The sequence below is a fragment of the Salmo salar genome, chromosome 11 (genome assembly GCF_965601325.2).
Source record: "Salmo salar chromosome 11, fSalSal1, whole genome shotgun sequence".
Classification (NCBI taxonomy): Eukaryota; Metazoa; Chordata; class Actinopteri; order Salmoniformes; family Salmonidae; genus Salmo; species Salmo salar.
Window position 1 is genome coordinate 97003863 of NC_138301.1, and position 27423 is coordinate 97031285.

The 27423-nt window shown below is 42.1% G+C and overlaps 1 protein-coding gene across 1 annotated transcript in view; it reads right to left on the reverse strand.

The window, feature by feature from the left end:
• LOC106563268 (astrotactin-2) overlaps window positions 1-27423 on the reverse strand; it is a 537304-nt gene that overhangs the window by 243804 nt on the left and 266077 nt on the right. Inside the window, exon 11 of the mRNA XM_014128700.3 lies at window positions 20432-20582. Coding sequence (XP_013984175.2) covers window positions 20432-20582 — 151 coding nt within the window. The remainder of the gene's footprint in view (window positions 1-20431; window positions 20583-27423) is intronic.

Here is a 27423-nt window from a genome sequence, read left to right on the forward strand (position 1 = left end):
TCTACACGGAATCTTCTATGGAGGCAAGCGAAGAACTGTGAGTTCCTCATCAAGCAAAAATCGAGGTTCACAGAGGATCTGACCTCAGCGGACAAAGTGACACGAGAGAAACTGTGGCCGATGGTGGCTGCAGCTCGAAAGGCAGGGAAAACTTTTTTGTTGTTGGTGCAAGAGTGATTATCGATGGGAAAGAAATGTGGCCAAATCAGAACATCTGAGAGAGAGCCAGAGTAACTCAGACAGAACTGGTAGGCCTAAATACTGCCTAATTGCCAGGAGAAAAGCAGCCTTTTATTGTAAAGAATTTACACAAACACTTTAACGAGAAAAGGCTGACCTGAAAACTGATAAACTAAAAATGAACTATGGGTGAATAACTGCTTATTGTAAGGTCAACACAATGTCTCCCCCTTCTGGGAGTAAGAATAATTTGGTTAATTTATGACCAGTATTTCTCAAATCAAATTTTATTGGTCACATACACATCGTTAGCAGATTTTAATGTGAGTGGGTTGAAGGTGAAGCAGTTGCCGTACTAGGCTGTGATACAGTCAGACAGGACGCTCTCGATTATGCATCTGTAAAAGTTTGTCAGGGTTTTGGGTGACAAGCCACATTTCTTCAGGCTCCTGAGGTTGAAGAGACGCTGTTGCACCTGCTTCACCACACTGGCTGTGTGGGTGGACCATTTTAGTTTGTCTGATGTATACGCCGAGGAACTTAACTTTCCACCTTCTCCACTGCTGTCCGTTCAATGTGGATGGGGGTGCTCCCTCTGCTGTTTCCTAAAGTCCACGATCATCTCCTTTGTTTTGTTGACATTTAGTAAGAGGTTGTTTTCCTGACATCACACTCCGAGTGCCCTCATCTCCTCCCTGTAGGCTGTCTCGTCATTGTTGGTAATCAAGCCCACTACTGTTGTGTGGTCTGCAAACTTGATTATTGAGTTGGAGGCATGCATGGCCACACAGTCGTGGGTGAACAGGGAGAGCAGGAGAGAGCTGAGCACACACCCTTGTGGGGCCCCAGTGTTGAGGGTCAGCAAAGTGGAGATGTGGTTTCCTACCTTCACCACTTCTGGGGGCGGTCCGTCAGAAATTCCAGGACCTAATTGCACAGGGCGGGGTTGAGACATAGGGCCTCCAGCTTGATGATGAGCTTGGAGGGTACTATGGTGTTGAATGCTGAGCTGTAGTCAATGAACAGCATTCTTACATAGATATAATTTTTGTCTAGATGTGTACAGGGCAGTGTGCAGTGTGATGGCGATTGCGTCATCTGTGGACCTGTTGGGGCGGTATGCAAACTGAAGTGGGTCTTAGGTGGCCGATAAGGTGGAGGTGATATGATCCTTGACTAGCCTCTCAAAGAACTTCATGATGACAGAAATGAGTGCTACGGGGCGGTAGTCATTTAGTTCGGTTATCTTTGCCTTCTTGGGTACAGGAACAATGGTAGCCATCTTGAAGCATGTGGGGACAACAGACTGGGATAGGGAGCGATTGAATATGTCCGTAAACACACCAGCCAGCTGGTCTGCGCATACTCTGAGGACGCGGCTAGGAATGCCGTCTGGGCCAGCAGCCTTGCGAGGGTTAACACATTTAAATGTTTTACTCACATCAGCCACTGAGAAGGAGGGGGGGGGCGCAGTCCTTGTTAGCGAGCCGTGACGGTGTCACTGTATTATCCTCAAAGCGGGCAAAGAAGGTGTTTAGTTTGTCTGGAAGCGTGACGTCGGTGTCCGTGACATGGCTGGTTTTCTTTTTGTAGTCCGTGATTTCCTGTAAACCCTACCATATACGTCTCTTGTCTGAGCTATTGAATTGCGACTCCACCTTGTCCCTGTGCCGACATTTTGCTTGCTTGTGTAATGGTCGTCGTATATACTGGACCAAGGCGCAGCGGGTTGAGTGCTCATCTTAACTTTTATTAGAACGCTTAAATGACAAAACAAGAAACCGATCGAACGCACAGTATTGCAGGCTAACACAGCAGTGCAACAACAACTTCCCACAAGGGACAGGTGAAAACAGGGCTACCTAAGTATGACTCTCAATCAGCAACAACGATGTACAGCTGTTCCTGATTGAGAGCCATACCTGGCCAACACAAAGAAATACACAACATAGATAGAGCATAGAAATACACAACATAGAACATAACCAAAACCCCGGAATACTCTAAACAAACACCCCTCTACATAAACACATATATCAACAAACCCCGAACCACATAAAACAAACACCCCCCTGCCATGTCCTGACCGAACTACAATAACAAATAACCCCTTTACTGGTCAGGACGTGGCAGCTTGATTGCCTTGCCGAGGGAATAACTACACTATTTATATTTGGCCATATTTCCAGACCTCGTTCCATGGTTTCATAGGCCATAATTGTAAATAAGAGTTTGTTCTTAACTGACTTGCCTAGTTAAATAAAGGTTCAATAAAAAATATGTAGTAAGACTTATCACTCTGGATGTTGGTTAACTTTAACAGTGAATTGGTTTTGGATTATTCAATATTTGAAAATCTAAATATCCTGATAAAAAGGACTTCACTTGGAGTAACAAGAACATGTCCCAGACAGTCATGAATTGACTTCTGGTTGATTTTTTTATTCATTAGATAACACTGTAGTCAAGGTATAAATTGAACCATCAAATCTTTCTGATCATAGTTATATTCTTATCTTTAAATATGAATGGCTCTGAAGTTAATAAACTGAATCGAAGTTATTGGAAACTCGATAATTTCAAGATGGATGCCAAATATATTATCCAATAAAATTGGAGGAAAGCCAAACTACTTAAGTCTTATGGGAAATATTGGGAATTAATGAAGTATGAAATAAGACAAACAACCATAGAGGTAAATAAATTGCTGAAATTAAAAGATTGAGGGAAGATAAACTTGTTAAGTAAATAATTTCTCTGATCTCTATGGAGGACCTTGATGAAGAAGGAAAGGGTCAGTTATTTTCTTTAGAACTAGAAATGGGCCGAATATATGAAGAGAGAACAAAAAGGGCTTTTGTAAGATCAAGAAGGAGATGGCTTGAGGAAGGTGAAAATTCATAAGCTTAATATAGATGGCAAAGAAAATGAAAACCCCAAAGAATTCTATGGTGATCTTTACACCAGTAATGCCTGTCCTACTAGTGACATATCTGCCTTTCTAGACTCTGTCAAAGACTATGCAAAATTCATAGTTGAAGACTTCCAAGTCTTGTGAGGAATGTATTTCTATTAATGAAATAAAACAATGTAGGGGAGGTCCTGCCTGTTTCTTTGACACAAGGCCTCATTTCTGTAATCCCCAAACCAAACAAAGATCCTATGTTGTTAGAGAATTGGAGACCAATCACATTAATGAACAATGTTGGAAAGCTACTTGCATCTACATTTGCAGAAAGACTTAAAAAAGCTCTTGACTAAATAATTGATGATACCCAGTCTGGTTTAATGAAGGGCAGACATATATGTAATAATATTCGACTAGTATTGGACTTGATAGACTACAATGAGCACATTATGGAAGCTAGCTTTATTTTATTTGTAGAGTTTTACAAGACTTTTGATACAGATTAACTTGATTTAATTTTTGACTCTTTAATTTTTGGGGTTTTGGTCAATATTTTCAAAGTGTAATTAAGACACTTTCAATAATAGTAACAGCTCTGTTATATGATCCCATGGAACTTCACAGAGATTCTACATTTGACGCCGAATGAAACAAGGATGCGCAATTTCTCCTTTCTTATTTTTATTGGTCACACAAGTTATGGCACTTCATATCAATAAGGATATTTTTAGGGGTATTCAGATAGAAGATAAAGAGGTAAAATGTTCACAATTGGCTGACGACACCACCATTTTTTTTGAAAGATCATAATGAAGTCAGGAAAGCTATTAAGTGTATTAATGCCTTCTCACATGTATCAGGTTTATCTCTGAATATTAGGACATTTGAATTATTTGCATTGAAAAGATGTGACTTAAACTCAGTATGTAATATCCCTGTAAAAGATGTGATCACATATCTTGGTATTAAAGTTAGCAAAGATCAGAAAGAAAGGGCCAACTTAAATGTATCTCCCATTGTAGAGAAAATTGGAAAGAGATTTAACTTCTGGTTATTAAGAGATCTTTCTTTATCTGGACGTGTACTTTTGTCAAAATCTGAGGGTCTTTCCAGATTAGTTTATACCTCCCTTGCCTTGGATGTTCCTCTGTCAGTTATTAAAATGGTTGATACTAAATTATTTAACTTCCTATGGAGGGATAAACCTCATTATTTAAGAAAAGTGGTAATATGTAGCACCCAAAGTAAGGGAGGGTTGAATGCTCTGTATTTTAAAACATTTAAGATCAAATGGATACAAAACTACTTAAGAAATAAGGATTGCATTTGGAATATAATCCTTAATTTAATATTCCAACACATTGGTGGTCTAGAATTCTCACTCAAATGCAACTTTGAAGTGGGTAAGATTCCTATTAAGCTTGCTAACTTTCATAAACAAGTATTTCTAACATGGAACCTCATGTACAAACATACTTTTCCCCACCTAGATATACAATCTGGAATAATAAAGACATAAAATACAAAAATAAGGCTTTGTTTTTCCAGAACTGGTTTGACAACAGCATTATATAGGTTAAACAATTATTGAATAATGATGGACAGCTATATGATTATCCAGAATTCATGAGAACACACAATGTTACATTCACTCCTGAGGAGTTTCAAATAGTTGTTAGGGCTGTCCTTAAAGGTGCTATTCTTCTTTTAGGAGAATATTTTTTATTTATTGTTTTATTTCACCTTAATGTAACCAGGTAGGCAAGTTGAGAACAAGTTCTCATTTAAAATTGCGACCTGGCCAAGATAGAGCAAACAGTTTGACACATACAACACAGAGTTACACATGGAGTAAAACAAACATACAGTCAATAATACAGTAGAAAAATAAGTCTATATACAATGTGAGCAAATGAGGTGAGATAAGGGCGGTAAAGGCAAAAAAAGGCCATGGTGGCGAAGTACATACAATATAGCAAGTAAAACACTGGAATGGTAGATTTGCAGTGGAAAGTGCAAGGTAGAAATAGATATAATGGGGTGCAAAGGAGCATAAATAAATAAATAAATACAGTAGGGGAAGAGGTAGTTGTTTGGGCTAAATTATAGATGGGCTATGTACAGGTGCAGTAATCTGTGAGCTGCTCTGACAGCTGGTGCTTAAAGCTAGTGAAGGAGATAAGTGAATATATAAATATAACAGTACTCCAAGTGCAACTGTTGAGGATTTTGTAGCCTCAACACAGCTAGAAGGAATTGACATTTTAACAATAAATGTAATAACATGTACATAATAAAACTATGTTAAGATGTTACTATTCCCTCTGCTAAAATATACTGGAATGCAGCCCTAGGACAAGTGAACTGGAACAAAATCTTGTTGTTGTCTGGCAAATATTGTATATCTAATAAGGTGAAAGAAGTATCATACTAACTCATTCATACTAACTCATTCATAGAATCCACCCTGTAAAGACCTTTATAAAGACCTTTATAAAGGTCTTTATAAAGGTTAAATAAAAAATAAAATTATACACAGATTCAAAAATAACTATTGATAACAAATGTATTTTGTGGTTGTGACCCAGAAACTATTGACCATTTATTTTGGTACTGTTCTTATGTCAGAAGATTTTGGAGTGAGTTAGAAGACTTTATTTTAAAAGAAACAACTATTCATGTTAATTTGAGAGACTCTATGTTTTATTTTGATCCAAATTATATGTACCCTGATTTAACTTTCATTGTTCATTTGTTTATGTTTCATGGCAGATTCTTTATCCATAAAAGGAAGTGGGGAGAGAACAAACCCTTCTTCACCTTGTTTAAGATAATTGAAATATTATTTTGAAATTATCAGTAAGTGTAAAAACAAAAAAGCACTACGTACCAACTTTTTGACAACTTCAAAATGTATCTCGATATGTCATTTCCTTGTCTGTTAGCTTTATGTACTCCTGTTTGTATGTTTCTGTTTTTGTATTTGTTTTGTTCATAATAATAAAACAAATTATAATAATAAAAAAAGAGAAAGAAATAAATAATGATAATAATAAAAAATAAAAACCCTGCTCAAACAGAGGGATGCTATGTGAACTAGCTGGCTATGACTTTCCAACACTGCACTGGAACTCTTCCAAGTAAAAGGTAAGCTTTTGGTACTACTCATTTATTGCCACCGGGATCTGCCGGTGTAACTGCTTACTGACTGTACACTAACGTTACTGCATGATTGTAAAACGGGGATAAACATACCTGAATTTGTCCAATAGAAACTCTCATTTGCAACTGTTGGACTAATGATTACACCCTATATCAGCTAGATGTAGGCAAGAGTGTGCAAGGCGGTATTGAATGTCTCTGTCTGTCCATGTGTCACTGTCTGTCACCTCAAATTTGTCTCTCGTCCTGTGTGCATCTACACTCATAGGCTAGATTGTCGCAACCTCATGATGTTAAGGAAAATTTGAGTATCATGTAGTTGCCTAAACATATTGCTTGTACATTGAACTGGGTGAATGGAATATGAATGCGTCATCCAATATGCTGTAATAGAAATAAGGCCATACTCATGAAAACAAAATTGTCCTCCCTCATCTTAAACGGCACTGAGCGCCACTGGAGTGTATATGGTGTGTGTACAGTCTATATAGTCAAATGAGTGTGTGTAATACAACAGTGACTTCTTGCTCTGCAATGGCAAAGTGTAGGCCTACCCTTCCAAAAAAAGATTTCAGTTTTGAAACTGCAGTAAAAGTGCAGTAACTGCAGTCCACTGTGGTATTTGGTAGACAGTAATTGCAGAATAACTGCAGTGTATTGCAGTTGAACTGCAGTTATACTGCAATCTGACTGCATTTATTTATTTTTTGTAAAGATAGTGAACCCTCTTAAACCTTGGGACCTGGATAGGGTATGGTGAGAAGAATGAAGGGAGTCTAACACCTTGATAAACAAATTATTTTAAATCTTATCTGGTGCTTCTCCCTTCAATACATTTTTCAGTTGTCTCTCTCATTCAACTGACTAGGCTACTCTTATACATTTCTAAATAGCCAACATACTAAAAAACTATTTGTGAAAAGGTATTAATAATCACCTTATCTCATAAATACATTTTCATCATTTCATTCTCAACATATCCCTAACAACAGCAAGTTACAATGTTTCCCTTTGTTTACACTCTGTCTGAACATTCGTTGGAGTCCTCTGTCGCCATGACTACAACAGCCTAGCTTGACTAGAACTAACGCTAGCCAAAGCTAGCTTCTATGCTAACAGACTTTTATAAATGATTTAAACTATCAAAATGTCAACAAAAAATAACAACATCATTACACTCCGCTAAACTTTGTGTTCCATATCCTATGCTTTTTAACTCGCTCGCCGTGAAGCTAAGGTATTTATTTAAGTCATTATACTGCCATTGCACCACAGTAATGTACAATTAATAAAGATGGTACCATATGATACATTTGGATACCATTTATCATAATTGTGCATTACCATGGTAGAATGTATAATGCAGGTTATGATCCACATCTATACCATGGTATAAATTATGCAATACCATTGTATTATTTAGATACGATGGCAGTACCATGGTAGTACCATCATACATCAAGGCTAAAACCATGGTACATTACCATGATTTAGACTACACCATGGTATAAGTGAAAGTACCATCATAGTAACATGGTACAAATGAAAGTATCAAAGTAGTACCATGGTATAAATCAAATCAAATGAAGTACCATCGTAGCAACATGGTTTAAATGAAAGTATCATAGTAGTACCATGGTATAAATGAAAGTACCATAGTACTGTAGCACCATGGTATAAGTGAAAGTAACATAGTAGTACCATGGTAAACATTTAAGTACCATAGTAGTACCATGGTATAAATGAAATACCATAGCAGTATCAGATACAAATGTTGTCTTCATGAGAATAATTTACAGTACCATCATAACTCAATTGATGTATCTGTATGAGATTTGTGATCTGTTCCATAATAATCAACATTATTTGAGCAATATGGTTATCTAAAGATTGATGTTAAAGCTGGGATCCGCGATAGGTGAAACACTGGCCGCCCCAGATGCATTTTCTATTGTTTTTGTTTTTGTTTAGAGGAAATTAGCATCCAACATCGTGGTAAAAAATAATTGTAGTACATATACTGCTGTTTTATCGCACGTGCAATGATGTGTTATGCTATATCTATTAACTTGAGGTTTCCACCACAGGAGCTTAATTCAAGCGGTTGTATCTAATGCACTCATGAAAAATCTCACCTTCCATGATTAAAAAAGCAAAGAGCAAGCACGATATCACCATCTATACATCTAAAGTTCCTGAGCCACTAAAGACGCCTTTTTCTCCAGCATGGCATAATTTTTATGATACAGTGCATTCGGAAAGTTTTCAGACCCCTTGACTTTTTCCACATTTTGTTACATTCCAGCCTTATTCTAAAATGATTTAAATAATTGTTTCCCTCATCAATCTACACAAAATACCCCATAATGACCTTCCCTGTAGCTCAGTTAGTAGAGCATGGTGTTTGCAACACATGGTGTTTGCAACGCCAGGGTTGTGGGTTCGATTCCCACGGGGGGCCAGTACGGAAAAAAAAATATATATATGAAATGTAAGTCGCTCTGGATAAGAGCGTCTGCTAAATGACTAAAATGTAATGACAAAGCAAAAACAGGTTTGAGAATTTTTTGCAAAAATATAAAAAATAATGAACTGAAAAAACAAATCTACATAAGTATTCAGACCCTTTTCTCAGTACTTTGTTGAAGCACCTTTGGCAGAGATTACAGCCTCAAGTCTTCTTGGTTATGACGCTACAAGCTTGGGACACCTGTATTGTCTGTAGAGCTCTGAGACAGGATTGTGTCGAGGCACAGATTATTCTCTGCAGATCCTCTCAAGCTCTGTCAAGTTGGATGGGGAGCGTCGCTGTATAACTATTTTCAGGTCTCTCCAGATATGTTAGATCGGGTTCAAGTCCGGGCTCGTGCTGGGCCACTCAAGGACATTCAGAGACTTGTCCCGAAGACACTCCTGAGTTGTCTTGGCTGTGTGCTTAGGGTAGTTGTCCTGTTGGAAGGTGAACCTTCGCCCCAGTCTGAGGTCCTGAGCGCTCTGGTGTATGTATTTATCAAGGATCTCTCTGTACTTTGCGCCGTTCATCTTTGCCTCGATCCTGACTAGTCTCCACTGAAACTGAAAAACATCCCCACAGCATGATGCTGCCACCACCTTGTTTCACTGTAAGGATGGTGCAAGGTTTCATCCAGATGTGATGCTTGGCATTCAGGACAAAAAGTTCTATCTTGGTTTCATCAGACCAGAGAATCTTGTTTCTCATGGTCTGAGAGTCCTTAGGTGCCTTCTGGAAAACTCCAAGCGGGTTTTCGTGACTTTTGCTGAAGAGTGGCTTCCGTCTGGCCACTCTACCATAAAGGCCTGATTGGTGGAGTGCTGCAGAGATGGTTGTCCTTCTGGAAGGTTTTCCCCATCTCCACAGAGGAACTCCAGAACTCAGTCAGAGTGACCATCGGGTTCTTGGTCACCCCCTGAACAAGGCCCTTCTCCCCTGATTGCTCAGTTTGGCTGGGTGGCCTGCTCTAGGAAGAGTCTTGGTGGTTCCAAACTTCTTCCATTTAAGAATGATGGAGGCCACTGCGAACATGTTTTGGTACCCTTCCCCAGATCTGTGCCTAGACACAGGTGGATAAAAATCAAATTGTAGAAACTTCTCAAGGATGATCATTGGAAACAGGATGCACTTGAGCTCAATTTCGAGTCTCATAGCAAAGGGTCTGAATACTTATGGAAATAAGGTATTTCTGTTTTTATTTTTAATACATTTGCTAAGATTTCTCAAAACCTGTTTTTCACTTTGTCATTATGGGTTATTGTGTGTAGATTGAGTACAATATAACATTTTAACAATTTTAGAAGTGTGTGAAAAGTCAAGGGGTCTGAATACTTACCGAATGTACTGGTTCAGAGAGCACCTCAGATTATTAATCATGGAAGGTTGTCATGGTAACCATGTATGGGGTAAGGCCTGGGGATTAGCCCTGAGCTGTATGCAGTGACTCTTTTATTTATATACTGCTCAAAAAAATAAAGGGAACACTTAAACAACACATCCTAGATCTGAATGAAAGAAATAATCTTATTAAATACTTTTTTCTTTACATAGTTGAATGTGCTGACAACAAAATCACACAAAAATAATCAATGGAAATCCAATTTATCAACCCATGGAGGTCTGGATTTGGAGTCACACTCAAAATTAAAGTGGAAAACCACACTACAGGCTGATCCAACTTTGATGTAATGTCCTTAAAACAAGTCAAAATGAGGCTCAGTAGTGTGTGTGGCCTCCACGTGCCTGTATGACCTCCCTACAACGCCTGGGCATGCTCCTGATGAGGTGGCGGATGGTCTCCTGAGGGATCTCCTTCCAGACCTGGACTAAAGCATCCGCCAACTCCTGGACAGTCTGTGGTGCAACATGGCGTTGGTGGATGGAGCGAGACATGATGTCCCAGATGTGCTCAATTGGATTCAGGTCTGGGGAACGGGCGGGCCGGTCCATAGCATCAATGCCTTCCTCTTGCAGGAACTGCTGACACACTCCAGCCACATGAGGTCTAGCATTGTCTTGCATTAGGAGGAACCCAGGGCCAACCGCACCAGCATATGGTCTCACAAGGGGTCTGAGGATCTCATCTTGGGACCTAATGGCAGTCAGGCTACCTCTGGCGAGCACATGGAGGGCTGTGCGGCCCCCCAAAGAAATGCCACCCCACACCATGACTGACCCACCGCCAAACCGGTCATGCTGGAGGATGTTGCAGGCAGCAGAACGTTCTCCACAGCGTCTCCGGACTCTGTCACGTCTGTCACATGTGCTCAGTGTGAACCTGCTTTCATTTGTGAAGAGCACAGGGCGCCAGTGTCAAATTTGCCAATCTTGGTGTTCTCTGGCAAATGCCAAACGTCCTGCACGGTGTTGGGCTGTAAGCACAACCCCCACCTGTGGACGTCGGGCCCTCATACCACCCTCATGGAGTCTGTTTCTGACCGTTTGAGCAGACACATGCACATTTGTGGCCTGCTGGAGGTCATTTTGCAGGGCTCTGGCAGTGCTCCTCCTGCTCCTCCTTGCACAAAGGCGGAGGTAGCGGTCCTGCTGCTGGGTTGTTGCCCTCCTACGGCCTCCTCCACGTCTCCTGATGTACTGGCCTGTCTCCTGGTAGCGCCTCCATGCTCTGGACACTACGCTGACAGACACAGCAAACCTTCTTGCCACAGCTCGCATTGATGTGCCATCCTGGATGAGCTGCACTACCTGAGCCACTTGTGTGGGTTGTAGACTCCGTCTCATGCTACCACTAGAGTGAAAGCACCGCCAGCATTCAAAAGTGACCAAAACATCAGCCAGGAAGCATAGGAACTGAGAAGTGGTCTGTGGTTCCCACCTGCAGAACCACTCCTTTATTGGGGGTGTCTTGCTAATTGCCTATAATTTCCACCTGTTGTCTATTCCATTTGCACAACAGCATGTGGAATTTATTGTCAATCAGTGTTGCTTCCTAAGTGGACAGTTTGATATCACAGAAGTGTGATTGACTTGGAGTTACATTGTGTTGTTTAAGTGTTCCCTTTATTTTTTTGAGCAGTGTATTTGTTTGTACTTTTTTACCCATTTTCTCCTACATTTCGTGATATCCAATTGGTACTTACAGTCTTGTCCCATCGCTGCAACTCCCGAATGCAGTGACACTACCTAGCCCTCCAAAGAGATAAACATTTAAAACATGATGGAAATACAAACATATGGATACAACCCCAACCTATTTATTACCTGAAATTCAGCTGTGGTCGATGCTTTAGATGATGTAAGATAATATCTCATCGTGTCCCCAACCAACCTCACTACTAACTGGACCCTTATGATCACTCGGCTAAGCATGCCTCTCCTTAATGTCAATATGCCTTGTCCACTGCTGTTCTGGTTAGTGTTAATTGTCTTATTTCACTGTAGAGCCTCTAGCCCTGCTCAATATACCTTATCCAACCCTTCAGTTCCACCACCCACACATGCGATGACATCACCTGGTTTCAATTATGTTTCTAGAGACAATATCTCTCTCATCATCACTCAATGCCTAGGTTGACCTCCACTGTATTAACATCCTACCATACCTTTGTCTGTACATTATGCCTTGAATCTATTTTATCGCCCCCAGAAACCTGCTCCTTTTACTCTCTGTTCCGGACGTCCTAGACGACCAGCCCTTATAGCTTTTAGCCGTACCCTTATCCTACCCCTCCTCTGTTCCTCTGGCGATGTAGAGGTTAATCCAGGCCCTGCAGTGCCAAGCTCCACTCCTATTCCCCAGGTGCTCTCTTTTGATGACTTCTGGAACCGTAAAAGCCTTGGTTTCATGCATGTTAACATTAGAAGCCTCCTCCCTAAGTTTGTTTTATTCACTGCTTTAGCACACTCTGCCAACCCGGATGTCATAGCCGTGTCTGAGTCCTGGCTTAGGAAGACCACCAAAAACCCTGAAATCTTCATCCCCAACTACAACATTTTCAGACAAGATAGAACGGCTAAAGGGGGCGGTGTTGCAATCTACTGCAGAGATAGCCTGCAGAGTTATGTCCTACTATCCAGGTCTGTACCCAAACAATTTGAACTTCTACTTTTAAAAATCCACCTTTCTAGAAACAAGTCTCTCACCGTTGCCGCTTGCTATAGACCACCCTCTGCCCCCAGCTGTGCTCTGGACACCATATGTGAACTGATTAACCCCCATCTATCTTCAGAGCTCGTGCTGCTAGGTGACCTAAACTGGGACATGCTTAACACCCCGGCCATCCTACAATCTAAGCTTGATGCCCTCTATCTCACACAAATGATCAATGAACATACCAAGTACAACCCCAAAGCCGTAAACACGGGCACCCTCATAGATATCATCTTAACCAACTTGCCCTCTAAATACACCTGTTTTCAAGCAAGATCTCAGTGATCACTGCCTCATTGCCTGCATCTGTAATGGGTCTGCGGTCAAACGACCTCCCCTCATCACTGTCAAATGCTCCCTGAAACACTTCAGCGAGCTGGCCTTTCTAATCGACCTAGCCAGGGTATCCTGGAAGGATATTGACCTCATCCCGTCAGTAGAGGATATCTGGTTATTCTTTAAAAATGCCTTCTTCACCATCTTAAATAAGCATGCCCCATACAAGAAATGTAGAACCAGGAACAGATATAGCCCTTGGTTCTCTCCAGACCTGACTGCCCTTGACCAGCACAAAAACATCCTGTGGTGTTCTGCATTAGCATCGAACAACCCCTGTGATATGCAACTTTTCAGGGAAGTTAGGAACCAATATACACAGGCAGTTAGGAAAGCCAAGGCTAGCTTTTTCAAGCAGAAATGTGCTTCCTGCAACACAAATTCAAAAAAGTTCTGGGACACTGTAAAGTCCATGGAGAAAAAGAGCACCTCCTCCCAGTTGCCCACTGCACTTAGGATAGGAAACTCTGTCACCACCAATAAATCCACTATAATTGAGAATTTCAATAAGCCTTTTTCTACGGCTGGCCGTGCTTTCCACCTGGCTACCCCTACCCCTGTCAACAGCCCTGCACCCCCCCCACAGCAACTCGCCCAAGCCTCTCCCATTTCTCCTTCTCCCAAATCCAGTTAGCTGATGTTCTGAAAGAGCTGCAAAATCTGGACCCCTACAAATCAGCCGGGCTAGACAAATTATCTGCCGAAATTGTTGCAACCCCTATTACTAGCCTGTTCAAACTCTCTTTTGTGTCATCTGAGATTCCCAAAGATTCGAAAGCAGCTGCGGTCATCCCCCTCTTCAAACTGCTACAGACCTATATCTATCTTATCCTACCTTTCTAAGGTCTTCGAAAGCCAAGTTAACAAACAGAGTACCGACCATTTCGAATCCCACCGTACCTTCTCCGCTATGCAATCTGGTTTCAGAGCTGGTCATGGGTGCACCTCAGCCACGCTCAAGGTCCTAAACGATATCATAACCGCCATCGATAAGAAACAATACTGTGCAGCCGTTTTCATCAACCTGGCTAAGGCTTTCAAATCTGTCAATCACCACATCCTTATCAGCAGACTCAACAGCCTTGGTTTCTCAAATGATTGTCTCGCCTGGTTCACCAATTACTTCTCCGATAGAGTTCAGTGTGTCAAATCGGAAGGCCTGATGCCCGGGCCTTTGGCAGTCTCTGACCCCCTGTGGGGGTGTCACAGGGTTCAATTCCTGGGCCAACTCTCTTCTCTGTATACATCAATGATGTCGCTCTTGCTGCTGGTGAGTTTCTGATCCACGTCTACGCAGATGACACCATTCTGTATACTTCTGGCTCTTCTTTGGACATTGTGTTAACTACCCTCCAGACGAGCTTCAATGCCATACAACTCTCCTTCCGTGGCCTCCAACTGCTCTTAAATACAAGTAAAACTAAATGCATGCTATTCAACCGATCGCTGCCCGCACCTGCCCGCTGGTCCAGCATCACTACTCTGGACGGTTCTGACTTAGAATATGTGGACAAGTACAAATACCTAGTTGTCTGGTTAGACTGTAAACTCTCCTGCCAGACTCACATCAAACATCTCCAATCCAAAATTAAATCTATAATTTTCTTCCTATTTCGCAACAAAGCATCCTTCACTCATGCTTCCAAACATACCCTCGTAAAACTGACCATCCTACCGATCCTCGACTTCGGCAATGTCATTTACAAAATAGCCTCCAACACTCTACTCAACAAATTGGATGCAGTCTATCACACTGCCATCCGTTCTGTCACCAAAGCCCCATATACTACCCACCACTGTGACCTGTACGCTCTCATTGGCTGGCCCTCGCTTCATACTCGTCGCCAAACCCACTGGCTCCAGGTCATCTACAAGACCCTGCTAGGTAAAGCCCTGCCTTATCTCAGCTCACTGGTCACCATAGCAGCACCCACCCGTAGCACGCGCTCCAGCAGGTATATCTCACTGGTCACCCCCAAAGCCAATTCCTCCTTTGGCCGCCTCTCCTTCCAGTTCTACATTTTACATTTTAGTCATTTAGCAGACTCCCTTATCCAGAGCGACTTACAGTAGTGAATGCATACATTTCATTTCATACATTATTTTTCTGTGCTGGCCCCGCATGGGAATCGAACCCACAACCCTGGTGTTGCAAACACCATGCTCTACCAACTGAGCTACAGGGAAGGCCAAGTTCTCTGCTGCCAATGACCGGAACGATCTACAAAAATCACTGAAACTGGAGACACTTATCTCCCTCACTAGCTTTAAGCACCAGCTGCCAGAGCAGCTCACAGATCACTGCACCTGTACATAGCCCATCTGTAAATAGCCCAAACAACTACCTCATCCCCTACTGTATTTATTTATTTATCTTGCTCCTTTGCACCCCAGTATTTCTACTTTGCACATTAATCTACTGCACATCTACCAATCCAGTGTTTAATTGCTATATTGTATTTACTTCACCACCATGGCCTATTTATTGCCTTACATCCCTTATCTCACCTCATTTGCACACATTGTATATCGACTTGTTTTTCTACTGTATTATTGACTGTATGTTTGTTTACTCCATGTGTAACTCTGTGTTGTTGTATGTGTCGAACTGCTTTGCTTTATCTTGGCCAGGTCACAGTTGTAAATGAGAACTTGTTCTCAACTTGCCTACCTGGTTAAATAAAGGTGAAATAAAGAAATAAAATAAAAATATACTTGTATTAATCCATAAGAGATGGAAATGTGTCTTCTGCGTTTTTCCTAACCCCTCCGATACACACACACATGCTGAGAGATTATTTTTTTTTGAGGTTGGTTCGGTTACATGAGAAAGAAATTCATATTTTTTTAAATCTTTAAATCATTTAAAAAAAAAACATTAAATATGTTATGAAATAATGGCATTAAAATGATTTGTGAGTTTCCCTCAGCTATCACCTGCCTTTTTTCTGACACTGACACTGGGTTGAATGTTGTAACACAGAATAAAACAATTTATAAAAGTCCCATGATGGTATTGAATGGCCATTACTACTTATCACTTATTAATCATCATTTTTTCAGATGACTTACTTTACTTTAATACTGTACAATATTTCAGTTGTGTATATTACTTCGTTTTTATTTGATTACTTTATTATTTTTCATTATTTAAAGTCACCATCTCTGCTCAGGTAGTAGTAGCCAGCCAGACAACCATCTAACATTAGCTCTGTGCTCCCCATTGAACGAGTCATAATATTTAGCTAGGCTAGTCTGTAGTAGCTAGCAGGCTGACTGAATCATTTTTCAATTTGGTTCTTCGAAGTAGATAAGGCATACTTTCACGACTGCTTATTACCAATAACACAAGAATCAATCGGGTAAAGCTACCTCACAAAATGTCTCAATTCCTATAGCCGTTGTGTTTTGTTATGTCATTCCTCTCATATGGTCTGTGCGTATGCGCCACAATTGATTATGGTCATTGTAGTTAATTACCACATTTCTGTGCTGAACTTGGTTGAATATTTGCCTAATGAAAACGACAACTTACAATCAGCCCAGCTTCTCACATAGTTCTTGACTTAATGGGCTTATTTGACATTGTAGACGACTAACAACTGACTGATCTACAAATCACTTTGCATCATAAATAACTACTCATTATTATTTGTAGATCAGTCAGTCAATCACCATTCACCCACAATGCATCATGGATTTGATTCTCTCGAACATGGCCAATTTCTCTTGTGAATGATTTGATTTCAGCACTAACACATACACACATTTGGTTGGAGAGACTGGAGCAGAGGAATGGGGAAATTGCAGTATCAGTGTTTGGCTCTCATTCTTTGTGACAAACAGCCCACAGGCCAGTCAAATTACAACCCTACCCTTTAATGATCAAGCCATACATCACATAGCTACCCAACTGGCTCATTAATTTAATTGGTTGACAACTCAAGCCCGCCCAAACTCCCATCAAACCTCTGGCATTGGACCTTTCCCATCTCGCCATCTCTCCTCCCATTGTAAATATGCCAACAACCAACCTCCTTCACACAGAGACGTACTGTATTGCATATCAAATACGTTTCCTACAGTCGGCTACAGTATGTCAGCATGTTACTTTTAATTACCACGTTTCTGTTCTGAACTTGGATGAATATTTGCCTAATGAAAACGTCAACTTTCAATCAGCCCAGCTTCTCACATAGTTCTTGACTTAATGGACTTATTTGACATTGCAGACGACTAACAACTGACTGATCTACAAATCACTTGGATCATAAATAACTACTCATTATTATTTGTAGATCAGTCAGTCAATCACCATTCACCCACAATGCATCATGGATTTGGTGCTCTCGAACATGGCCAATTTCTCTAGTGAATGATTTGATTTATCTCTAGAGAAACGGCGTGTTGAGCTCACAAAAAACCCAACTAAATGGAATTAATGTTATTGAACCAACGTCGGTCAATTAGTTGTTAAATAAAAAAAACTAAAATATGAATTGCTCAGCACTAACACATACACACAAACACACATTAGGTTGGAGAGACTGGAGCAGAGGGCAGCTGCAGTGGAGCGCTCAATGAGCAGTTTAGTGGGTTAAGTTCCTTGCTCAAGGGAACCTCGGCAGTAGGTGGCACCTGAGATATTGATGCCAGCAACCCTCTGGGGCTACCGCTGACCCCCTGCTGCCCCCATTGTATATGGGTATAAATTAAATATGTAATTTTCCATCTCTTTACTAATCAGAGGCATGTAAAGTGATGTAAGCTGAAACGGGTTAACACAAAGCTGCACTTTAAGGACACAATTGCCCACGTTGTTGGTGAATCACCATGTGAAAGACCTCCAAGTGGTATAAGGCAATATTAAACAATAAATGAAATGTGGGCAAAACAATTTATCTCTGATAGTTGTGTGAGTTCTTCATTCAGGACTGTATTCATCACTGGCACAATTCCTTTTAGGATGTCTCTCAGAGTACCACAGCAACAGTTGGGCTATAGGGAAAATCTCTCTCGATTCAGCAATTCTTTAAACAGTCCCAGTCAAAATGCATGGGGAAATTGCAGTATCAGTGTTTGGCTCTCATTTTTTGTGACAAACAGCTCACAGGCCAGTCAAATTACAACCCTACCCTTTAATGATCAAGCCATACATCACATAGCTACCCAACTGGCTCATTAATTTAATTGGATACAAACTCGAGCCTTCCCAAACTCCCATCAAACCTCTGGCATTGGACCTTTCCTGTCTCTCCATCTCTCCTCCCATTGTAAATACGCCAACAACCAACCTCCTTCACACAGATGTACTGTACTGCTTATCAAATAAGTTTCCTACAGAGGGCTACAGTATGTCAGCATGTTACTTTTAATAGGTGTGGCAATTAATCTACTACCGAGCATTCATTTTCATTTCCTTTTTTGGGAAATTTGAGGCTGTGTTTCAAGAATCATGATGAAGTGGTTTTACACGTGTTTGACTTCCTTTTCATAAGCAAGCAGGTGCTGTGAACATCCACACTTTTGCCAATCACAAATGTAAAGAAATATCCCAAGATCAAAATAATCATCATCATGGAGAAAATAACAACATTGAGAATGTAGTGGTAAACGACTGGTGTCTATCACCTTTGCTCTGTATCAATGTGTACGTGCTAATTAGCAGATATTCAACTGCTTAAAGCATGTTCACTATAAAGTCAAACTGAATCACATAAATATTCAAAGTTAAGGGAGCTTATGAATCTGGAATCCTCAAGGTGAGAAATCACATTTAAATATATTCAAAAATGATTATTATAAACTCAGCAAAAAAATAAATGTCTTCTCACTGTCAACTGTGTTTATTTTCAGCAAACTTAACATGTGTAAATATTTGTATGAACATAACAAGATTCAACAACTGAGACATAAACTGAACAAGTTCCATAGACATGACTAACAGAAATTGAATAATGTGTCCCTGAACAAAGGGGGGGTCAAAATCAAAAGTAACAGTCAGTATCTGGTGTAGCCAAGTACTGCAGTGCATCTCCTCCTCATGGACTGCACCAGATTTGCCAGTTTTTGCTGTGAGATGTTACCCCACTCTTCCACCAAGGCACCTGCAAGTTCCCGGACATTTCTGGGGGGAATGGCCCTAGCCCTCACCCTCCGATCCAACAGGTCCCAGACGTGCTCAATGAGATTGAGATCCGGGCTCTTCAATGGCCATGGCAGAACACTGACATTCCTGTCTTGCAGGAAATCACACACAGAATGAGCAGTATGGCTGGTGGTATTGTCATGCTGGAGGGTCATGACAGGATGAGCCTGCAGGAAGGGTACCACATGAGGGAGGAGGATGTCTTCCCTGTAACGCACAGCGTTGAGATTACCTGCAATGACAACAAGCTCAGTCCGATGATGCTGTGACACACCGCCCCAGACCATGACGGACCCTCCACCTCCTAATCGATCCCGCTCCAGAATACAGGCTTCGGTGTAACGCTCATTCCTTCGACGAATAAACGCGAATCCGACCATCACCCCTGGTGAGACAAAACTGCAACTCATCAGTTGCCAGTCCTGTCTGGTCCAGGGATGGTGGGTTTGTGCCCATAGGCGACGTTGTTGCCGGTGACGTCTGGTGAGGACCTGCCTTACAACAGGCCTACAACCCCTCAGTCCAGCCTCTCTCAGCCTATTTCAGACTGTCTGAGCAATGATGGAGGGATTGTGTGTTCCTGATGTAACTCGGGCAGTTGTTGTTGCCACCCTGTACCTGTCCCGCAGGTGTGATGTTCGGATGTACCGATCCTGTGCAGGTGTTGTTACACGTGGTCTGCCACTGCGAGGACGATCAGCTGTCCGTCCTGTCTCTCTGTAGCGCTGTCTTAGGCGTCTCACAGTACGGACATTGCAATTTATTGCCCTGGCCACATCTGCAGTCCTCATGCTTCCTTGCAGCATGCCTAAGGCACGTTCACGCAGATGAGCAGGGACCCTTGGCATCTTTCTTCTTTTTTTCAGTCAGTAGAAAGGCCTTTTTAGTGTCCTAAGTTTTCATAACTGTGACCTTAATTGCCTACCATCTGTAAGCTGTTAGTGTCTTAATGACCGGTTTTTACGAATTATCTTTGAAAGACAGGGTCCTGAAAAAGGGACATTTCATTTTTTGCTGAGTTTATGTCTTACTACATTTCTTTCTAGAGGTTTTAAAGAGGTGACAGTAACTCACCATACAGCCTGTTGAATCGACTCTGCGGTCCGACACACACTTGAAGTTCTTCCTGCAGCCCCCGTTGTCCTTTGAGCAGTCTCGGACCGGGCCGAAAGACGCCAGGAGATCATCTACTGCCTCAAAGTAAGTGGACATGATGGCCTCCTCCCTATGATGGACAGAGAAGAAGAAGACACTGTCATCAATAGACTGAGCACTCAGCTGAACATGTGTCTGAGGATGTCCTAATATGGACAACACACTGGCGGTACTTCTGATGCATATGAGGTTTGGTTAGTTGTACATAAAGAAAAGGAGATCAAATACAGGTGTGTTGGGGTTATTTTGGGGGGGATGCTTCAAGGTCCACATATCTAGCATAAAGCAAAGGTCTGCTCTGTGTAATGTTATTATCACAATAACCCAATCTTTTTTTTCCTAACAAAATCTGTATTAGCTGAATTTCCTATTGTGGTGACCCTTGTAATTCTGCAAAGGTTATATTAGCACTATCATATTGTTGCAAGACAAATAATACTAGAATCATTCATTTGAATAAGAGAGAGTTTGAAAAGGAGCCACATTGTCCATTCTGTCCTTGGTGTGCAGTCACGTTACTTCTGTTTGGATATGTTGCTGCTGTGCTGTGGTCTGAGGACAACTGGTACAGACGGAATTCAGCTATTCAAGTTGTATCTTAACTCAATCCCATTGTGGAATCCATCTCCAAAAGATATACTGGGATGTTTGGGCCATTGTTCAGAGAGAGGGGAGAGAAGAGAGGAGAGAAGTAGTTGACCCTTGTATGTATACTGCTCAAAAAAATAAAGGGAACACTTAAACAACACATCCTAGATCTGAATGAAAGAAATAATCTTATTAAATACGTTTTTCTTTACATAGTTGAATGTGCTGACAACAAAATCACACAAAAATAATCAATGGAAATCCAATTTATCAACCCATGGAGGTCTGGATTTGGAGTCACACTCAAAATTAAAGTGGAAAACCACACTACAGGCTGATCCAACTTTGATGTAATGTCCTTAAAACAAGTCAAAATGAGGCTCAGTAGTGTGTGTGGCCTCCACGTGCCTGTATGACCTCCCTACAACGCCTGGGCATGCTCCTGATGAGGTGGCGGATGGTCTCCTGAGGGATCTCCTCCCAGACCTGGACTAAAGCATCCGCCAACTCCTGGACAGTCTGTGGTGCAACGTGGCGTTGGTGGATGGAGCGAGACATGATGTCCCAGATGTGCTCAATTGGATTCAGGTCTGGGGAACGGGCGGGCCGGTCCATAGCATCAATGCCTTCCTCTTGCAGGAACTGCTGACACACTCCAGCCACATGAGGTCTAGCATTGTCTTGCATTAGGAGGAACCCAGGGCCAACCGCACCAGCATATGGTCTCACAAGGGGTCTGAGGATCTCATCTTGGGACCTAATGGCAGTCAGGCTACCTCTGGCGAGCACATGGAGGGCTGTGCGGCCCCCCAAAGAAATGCCACCCCACACCATGACTGACCCACCGCCAAACCGGTCATGCTGGAGGATGTTGCAGGCAGCAGAACGTTCTCCACGGCATCTCCAGACTCTGTCACGTCTGTCACATGCTCAGTGTGAACCTGCTTTCATCTGTGAAGAGCACAGGGTGCCAGTGGCGAATTTGTGTTCTCTGGCAAATGCCAAACGTCCTGCACGGTGTTGAGCTGTAAGCACAACCCCCACCTGTGGACGTCGGGCCCTCATACCACCCTCATGGAGTCTGTTTCTGACCGTTTGAGCAGACACATGCACATTTGTGGCCTGCTGGGGGTCATTTTGCAGGGCTCTGGCAGTGCTCCTCCTGCTCCTCCTTGCACAAAGGCGGAGGTAGCGGTCCTGCTGCTGGGTTGTTGCCCTCCTACGACCTCCTCCACGTCTCCTGATGTACTGGCCTGTCTCCTGGTAGCGCCTCCATGCTCTGGACACTACGCTGACAGACACAGCAAACCTTCTTGCCACAGCTCGCATTGATGTGCCATCCTGGATGAGCTGCACTACCTGAGCCACTTGTGTGGGTTGTAGACTCCGTCTCATGCTACCACTAGAGTGAAAGCACCGCCAGCATTCAAAAGTGACCAAAACATCAGCCAGGAAGCATAGGAACTGAGAAGTGGTCTGTGGTCCCCACCTGCAGAACCAGTCCTTTATTGGGGGTGTCTTGCTAATTGCCTATAATTTCCACCTGTTGTCTATTCCATTTGCACAACAGCATGTGACATTTATTGTCAATCAGTGTTGCTTCCTAAGTGGACAGTTTGATTTCACAGAAGTGTGATTGACTTGGAGTTACATTGTGTTGTTTAAGTGTTCCCTTTATTTTTTTGAGCAGTGTATTTACATTTTTGCACTGACTTCTACACACTAACACACACTGAAACTCCAACACACACATAACATACAATTATAATTTGCGCTGCTGCTACTCTGTTTATCAATTCAATTCTATTTGCTTTATTGGCATGACATAACAATGTACATATTACCAAAGCTTACTTTGGAGATTTACAATATTAACATAATTACAATAATAATAATGAATATTGTCAACGGGACAACATTAACAACAATAATCAAGGTTCGATACATTGAACAATAACAATAATATATCCTGATGCCTAGTCACCTTACCCCCTATACAGCACATACACTATACAATTCCTTCGGAAAGTGTCTTTGGAAAGTATTAAGACCCCTTGACTTTTTCCACATTTTGTTACATTACAGCCTTATTCTAAAATAGATTTTTTTAAATCCTCTGTAATCTACACACAATATTCTATAATGACAAAGCAAAAACAGACAACATTTTTGCAAATGTATTAAAAATAAAAAACATAAATAATTTACATTAGTATTCAGACACTTTGCTATGACATTCGAAATTGAGCTCAGGTGCATCCTATTTCCATTGATCATCCATGAGATGTTTCTGCAACTTCAATGGAGTCCACCTGTGGTGAATTCAAATGATTAGACACAATTTGGAAAGGCACACACCTGTCTATATAAGGTCCCACAGTTGACAGTGCATGTCAGAGCAAAAACCAAGCCATGAGGTTGAAGGAATTGTCCGTAGAGCTCTGAGACAGGATTGTGTCAAGGCACAGCTCTGGGGAAAGGGTACCAATAAATGTCTGCAGCGTTGAAGATCCTCAAGAACACAGTGGCCTCCATAATTTTTAAATGGATGAAGTTTGGAACCACCAAGACTAGCCCCCTGGCCAAACTGATTGGGGGAGAAGGGCCTTGGTCAGGGAGATGACCAAGAACCCGATGGTCACTCTGACAGAGCTCTGTGGAGATGGGAGAAACTTCCAGAAGGACAACCATCTTTGCAGCACTCTACCAATCAGGCCTTTATGGTAGATTGGCCAGATGGAAGCCACTCCTCAGTAAAAGGCACATGACAGCCCGCTTGGAGTTTGCCAAAAGGCCAGTTAAAACTCTCAGACCATGAGAAACAACATTCTCTGGTCTGATGAAACCAAGATTGAACTCTGGCTTGAATGCCAAGTGTCACGTCTGGAGGAAACCTGGCACCATCCCTTCGGTGAAGCATGGTGGCGGCAGCATAATACTGTGGCAATATTTTTCAGCGACAGGGACTGAGAGACATGATTGAGGCAAAGAGATCCTTGATGAAAACCTGCTCCAGAGCGCTCAGGACCTCAGACTGGGGCGAAGGTTCACCTTCCAACAGGACAACGACCCTAAGCACACAGCCAAGATAACTCAGGAGTGGCTTCAAGACAAGTCTCTGAATGTCCTTGAGTGGCCCAGCAAAAGCCCGGACTTGAACCCGATTGAACATCTCTGGAGAGACCTGAAAATAGCTGTGCAGCAACGCTCCCCATCCAACCTGACAGTTTGAGAGGATCTGCAGAAAAACTCCCCAAATACAGGTGTGCCAAGCTTGTAGCGTCATACCCAAGAAGAATAGATGCTGTAATCGCTGCCAAAGGTGCTTCAACAAAGTACTGAGTAAAGGGTCTGAAAACTTATGTAAAGGTAATATTTCAGCTTATTTTTAATAAATGTGCAAAAAATTCTAAAAACCTGTTTTTGCTTTTTCATTATGGGGTATTGTGTGTAGATTGACGAGGGGGAAAAAAACAATTGAATCCATTTTAGAATAAGGCTGTAACGTAACAAAATATGGAAAAAGTCAAGGGGTCTGAAAACTTTCCAAAGGCACTGTATATACAAAAGTATGTGGACACCTCTTGAAATGAGTGAATTCAGCTATTTCAGCCACGCCCATTGCTGACAGGTGTATAAAATTGAGCACACCGCCATGCAATCTCCATAGACAAACATTGGCAGTAGAATGGCCCGTACTGAAGAGCTCAGTGACTTTCAACGTGGCACATTTATAGGATGCCAGTTTTCCAACAAGTCAGTTCGTCAAATTTCTGCCCTACTAGAACTGCCCTGGCCAACTGTAAGTGCTGTTATTGTGAAGTAGAAATGTCTAGGAGCAACAACGACTAAGCCGCAAGGTGGTTAGCCACACTAGCTCACAGAATAGGACCGCCGAGTTCTGAAGCGCTTAGCCCGTAAAATGTGTCTGTCGTTGGTTGTAACACCGAGTTCTAAACTGCCTCTGGAAGTAACGTCAGCACAAGAACTGTTAGTCGAGAGCTTCACTATCTGGCAGTTCGACGGATGAATCTGGGTTTGGCGGATGCCAGGATAACTCTAACCTGCCCGAATGCATAGTGCATACTGTAAAGTTTGTTGGAGAAGAAATAATGGTCTGTGGCTGTTTTTCATGGTTCGGGCTAGGCCCCTTAGTTCCAGTGGAGGGAAATCTTTACGCTACAGCATACAATGACATTTCAGATGATTCTAGACTTCCAACTTTGTGTCAACAGTTTAGGGAAGGCCCTTCCCTGTTGCAGCATGACAATGCCCCCGTGCACAAAGCGAAGTACATAAAGAAATTGTTTGTCAAGATCGGTGTGGAAGAAATTGACTGGCCTGCACAGAGTGCTGACCTCAACCCGATCGAACACCTTTGGGATGAATTGGAACGTTGAATGCAAGCCAGGCCTAATCGGCCAACTTCAGTGCCCAACCTCACTAATGCTCTTCTGACTGAATGGAAGCAAGTCCCTGCAGCAATGTTCCAACATCTAGTGGAAAGCCTTCCCAGAAGAGTGGAGGCTTTTATAGCAGGAAAGGGTTGACCAATATTAATGCCCATGATTTTGGAATGAGATCTTTTTATTTATTTATTTATTTATTTATTTCACTTTTATTTAACCAGGTAGGCAAGTTGAGAACAAGTTCTCATTTACAATTACGACCTGGCTAAGATAAAGCAAGCAGTTTTACACATACAACAACACAGAGTTACACATGGAGTAAAACAAACATACAGTCAATAATATAGTAGAAAAATAAGTCTATATACAAAGTGAGCAAATGAGGTGAGTTAAGGAGGGTAAGGCAATAAATAGGCCATGGTGTTGAAGTACATACAATATAGCAAGTAAAACACTGGAATGGTAGATTTGCAGTGGAAGAAAGTGCAAAGTAGAAATAGAAATAATGGGGTGCAAAGGAGCAAAATAAATAAATAAATACAGTAGGGGAAGAGGTAGTTGTTTGGGCTAAATTATAGACGGGCTATGTACAGGTGCAGTAATATGTGAGCTGCTCTGACAGCTGGTGCTTAAAGCTAGCTTTGACGAGCAAGTGTCCACATACTTTTGGTGATGTAGTATATCTAAATATGGTATTGGAACTGAACCTGTGAATAGCTTCTTGTGTGTATATATACTGAGGCTTCTTACTTTCTCGTGTTCTTATTTCTTATTTTTATTTCTCGTGTGTTTTTGTTCTACCTTAAAAACATGCCTTTCTTGAATCAACACTCCACCTTGACTTTTTTTTATCAGCGCTGACATTGCTGATAGCTACTTTACTGAGGAAAAATGTACTTACTATGACAGATATGTCCCATCTAGCTATCTTAAGATGAATGCACTTACTGTAAGTCGCTCTGGATAAGAGCATCTGCTAAATGACTAAAATGTAAATATAAAATGAAAATGCCCAAGGACACTGGTTCCCTTGTGCAATACTAGAGGCAAACAACAGAAGCATGCCTGTGTAGTTGGGTGAGATTGTGTGAGTGTGTCACCGTGTCACCACCACCAGTTTGTTCAGAGCCACCAAAGCTGCCGTGCTAGTGCCTTTCCTCTGGCCTGTGGTGTTGGGGAGCAGGTGGGAGTCTGCAGGCGTGAAAGTGACAAGGGGGATTACAAATAGTGGCTTTTTGGTCCAGTCGCTTCGAAAGTCTCCTAATGTGTTTGGATATGATTTCCCATGGCCAGAGATCTGGCAGAGCACGAGGGCCTGCCAGGGCCTGCCAGCTTAGGTACAGGGGGCTGCCTGATAGGCTGATGCCTGATAGCACTCTGCTTCACACAGGTGTCTGTGCCCGCTCTGCCCAGCCCACAGGGAAATTCAAAAGTCATTAGAGGTGTAATGGCAAATAATGAAGCCATCAGCACTCTCTGTGTTTAATCTGAGCTAAGACACAGTGCCATGCAGGCTTCAACATGGTAGTGCCATCTGGCTGTCCTTTCTTAATTCTATACTGAACATAAATGCAACATGCAACAATTTCAAAGATTTTTACTGAGTTACAGTTCATAGAAGGAAATCAGTCAATTGAAATAAATTCATTAGGCCCTAATCTATGGATTTCACATGACTGGGCAGAAGTGCAGCCATGGGTGGGCCTGGGAGGGCATAGGCCCACCAATTTCGGAGCCCGGTCCACCCAATAAGATTAGGGCTTTATTAACGACAGAAATACTCCTCAGCATCCCCCCTCCTCTTCAGACGTTCCCGCAGGTGAAGAAGCCGGATGTGAAGGTCCTGGGCTGGCTTGGTTACATGTACAGTACACTACTGTTCAAAAGTTTGGGGTCACTTAGAAATTTCCTTGC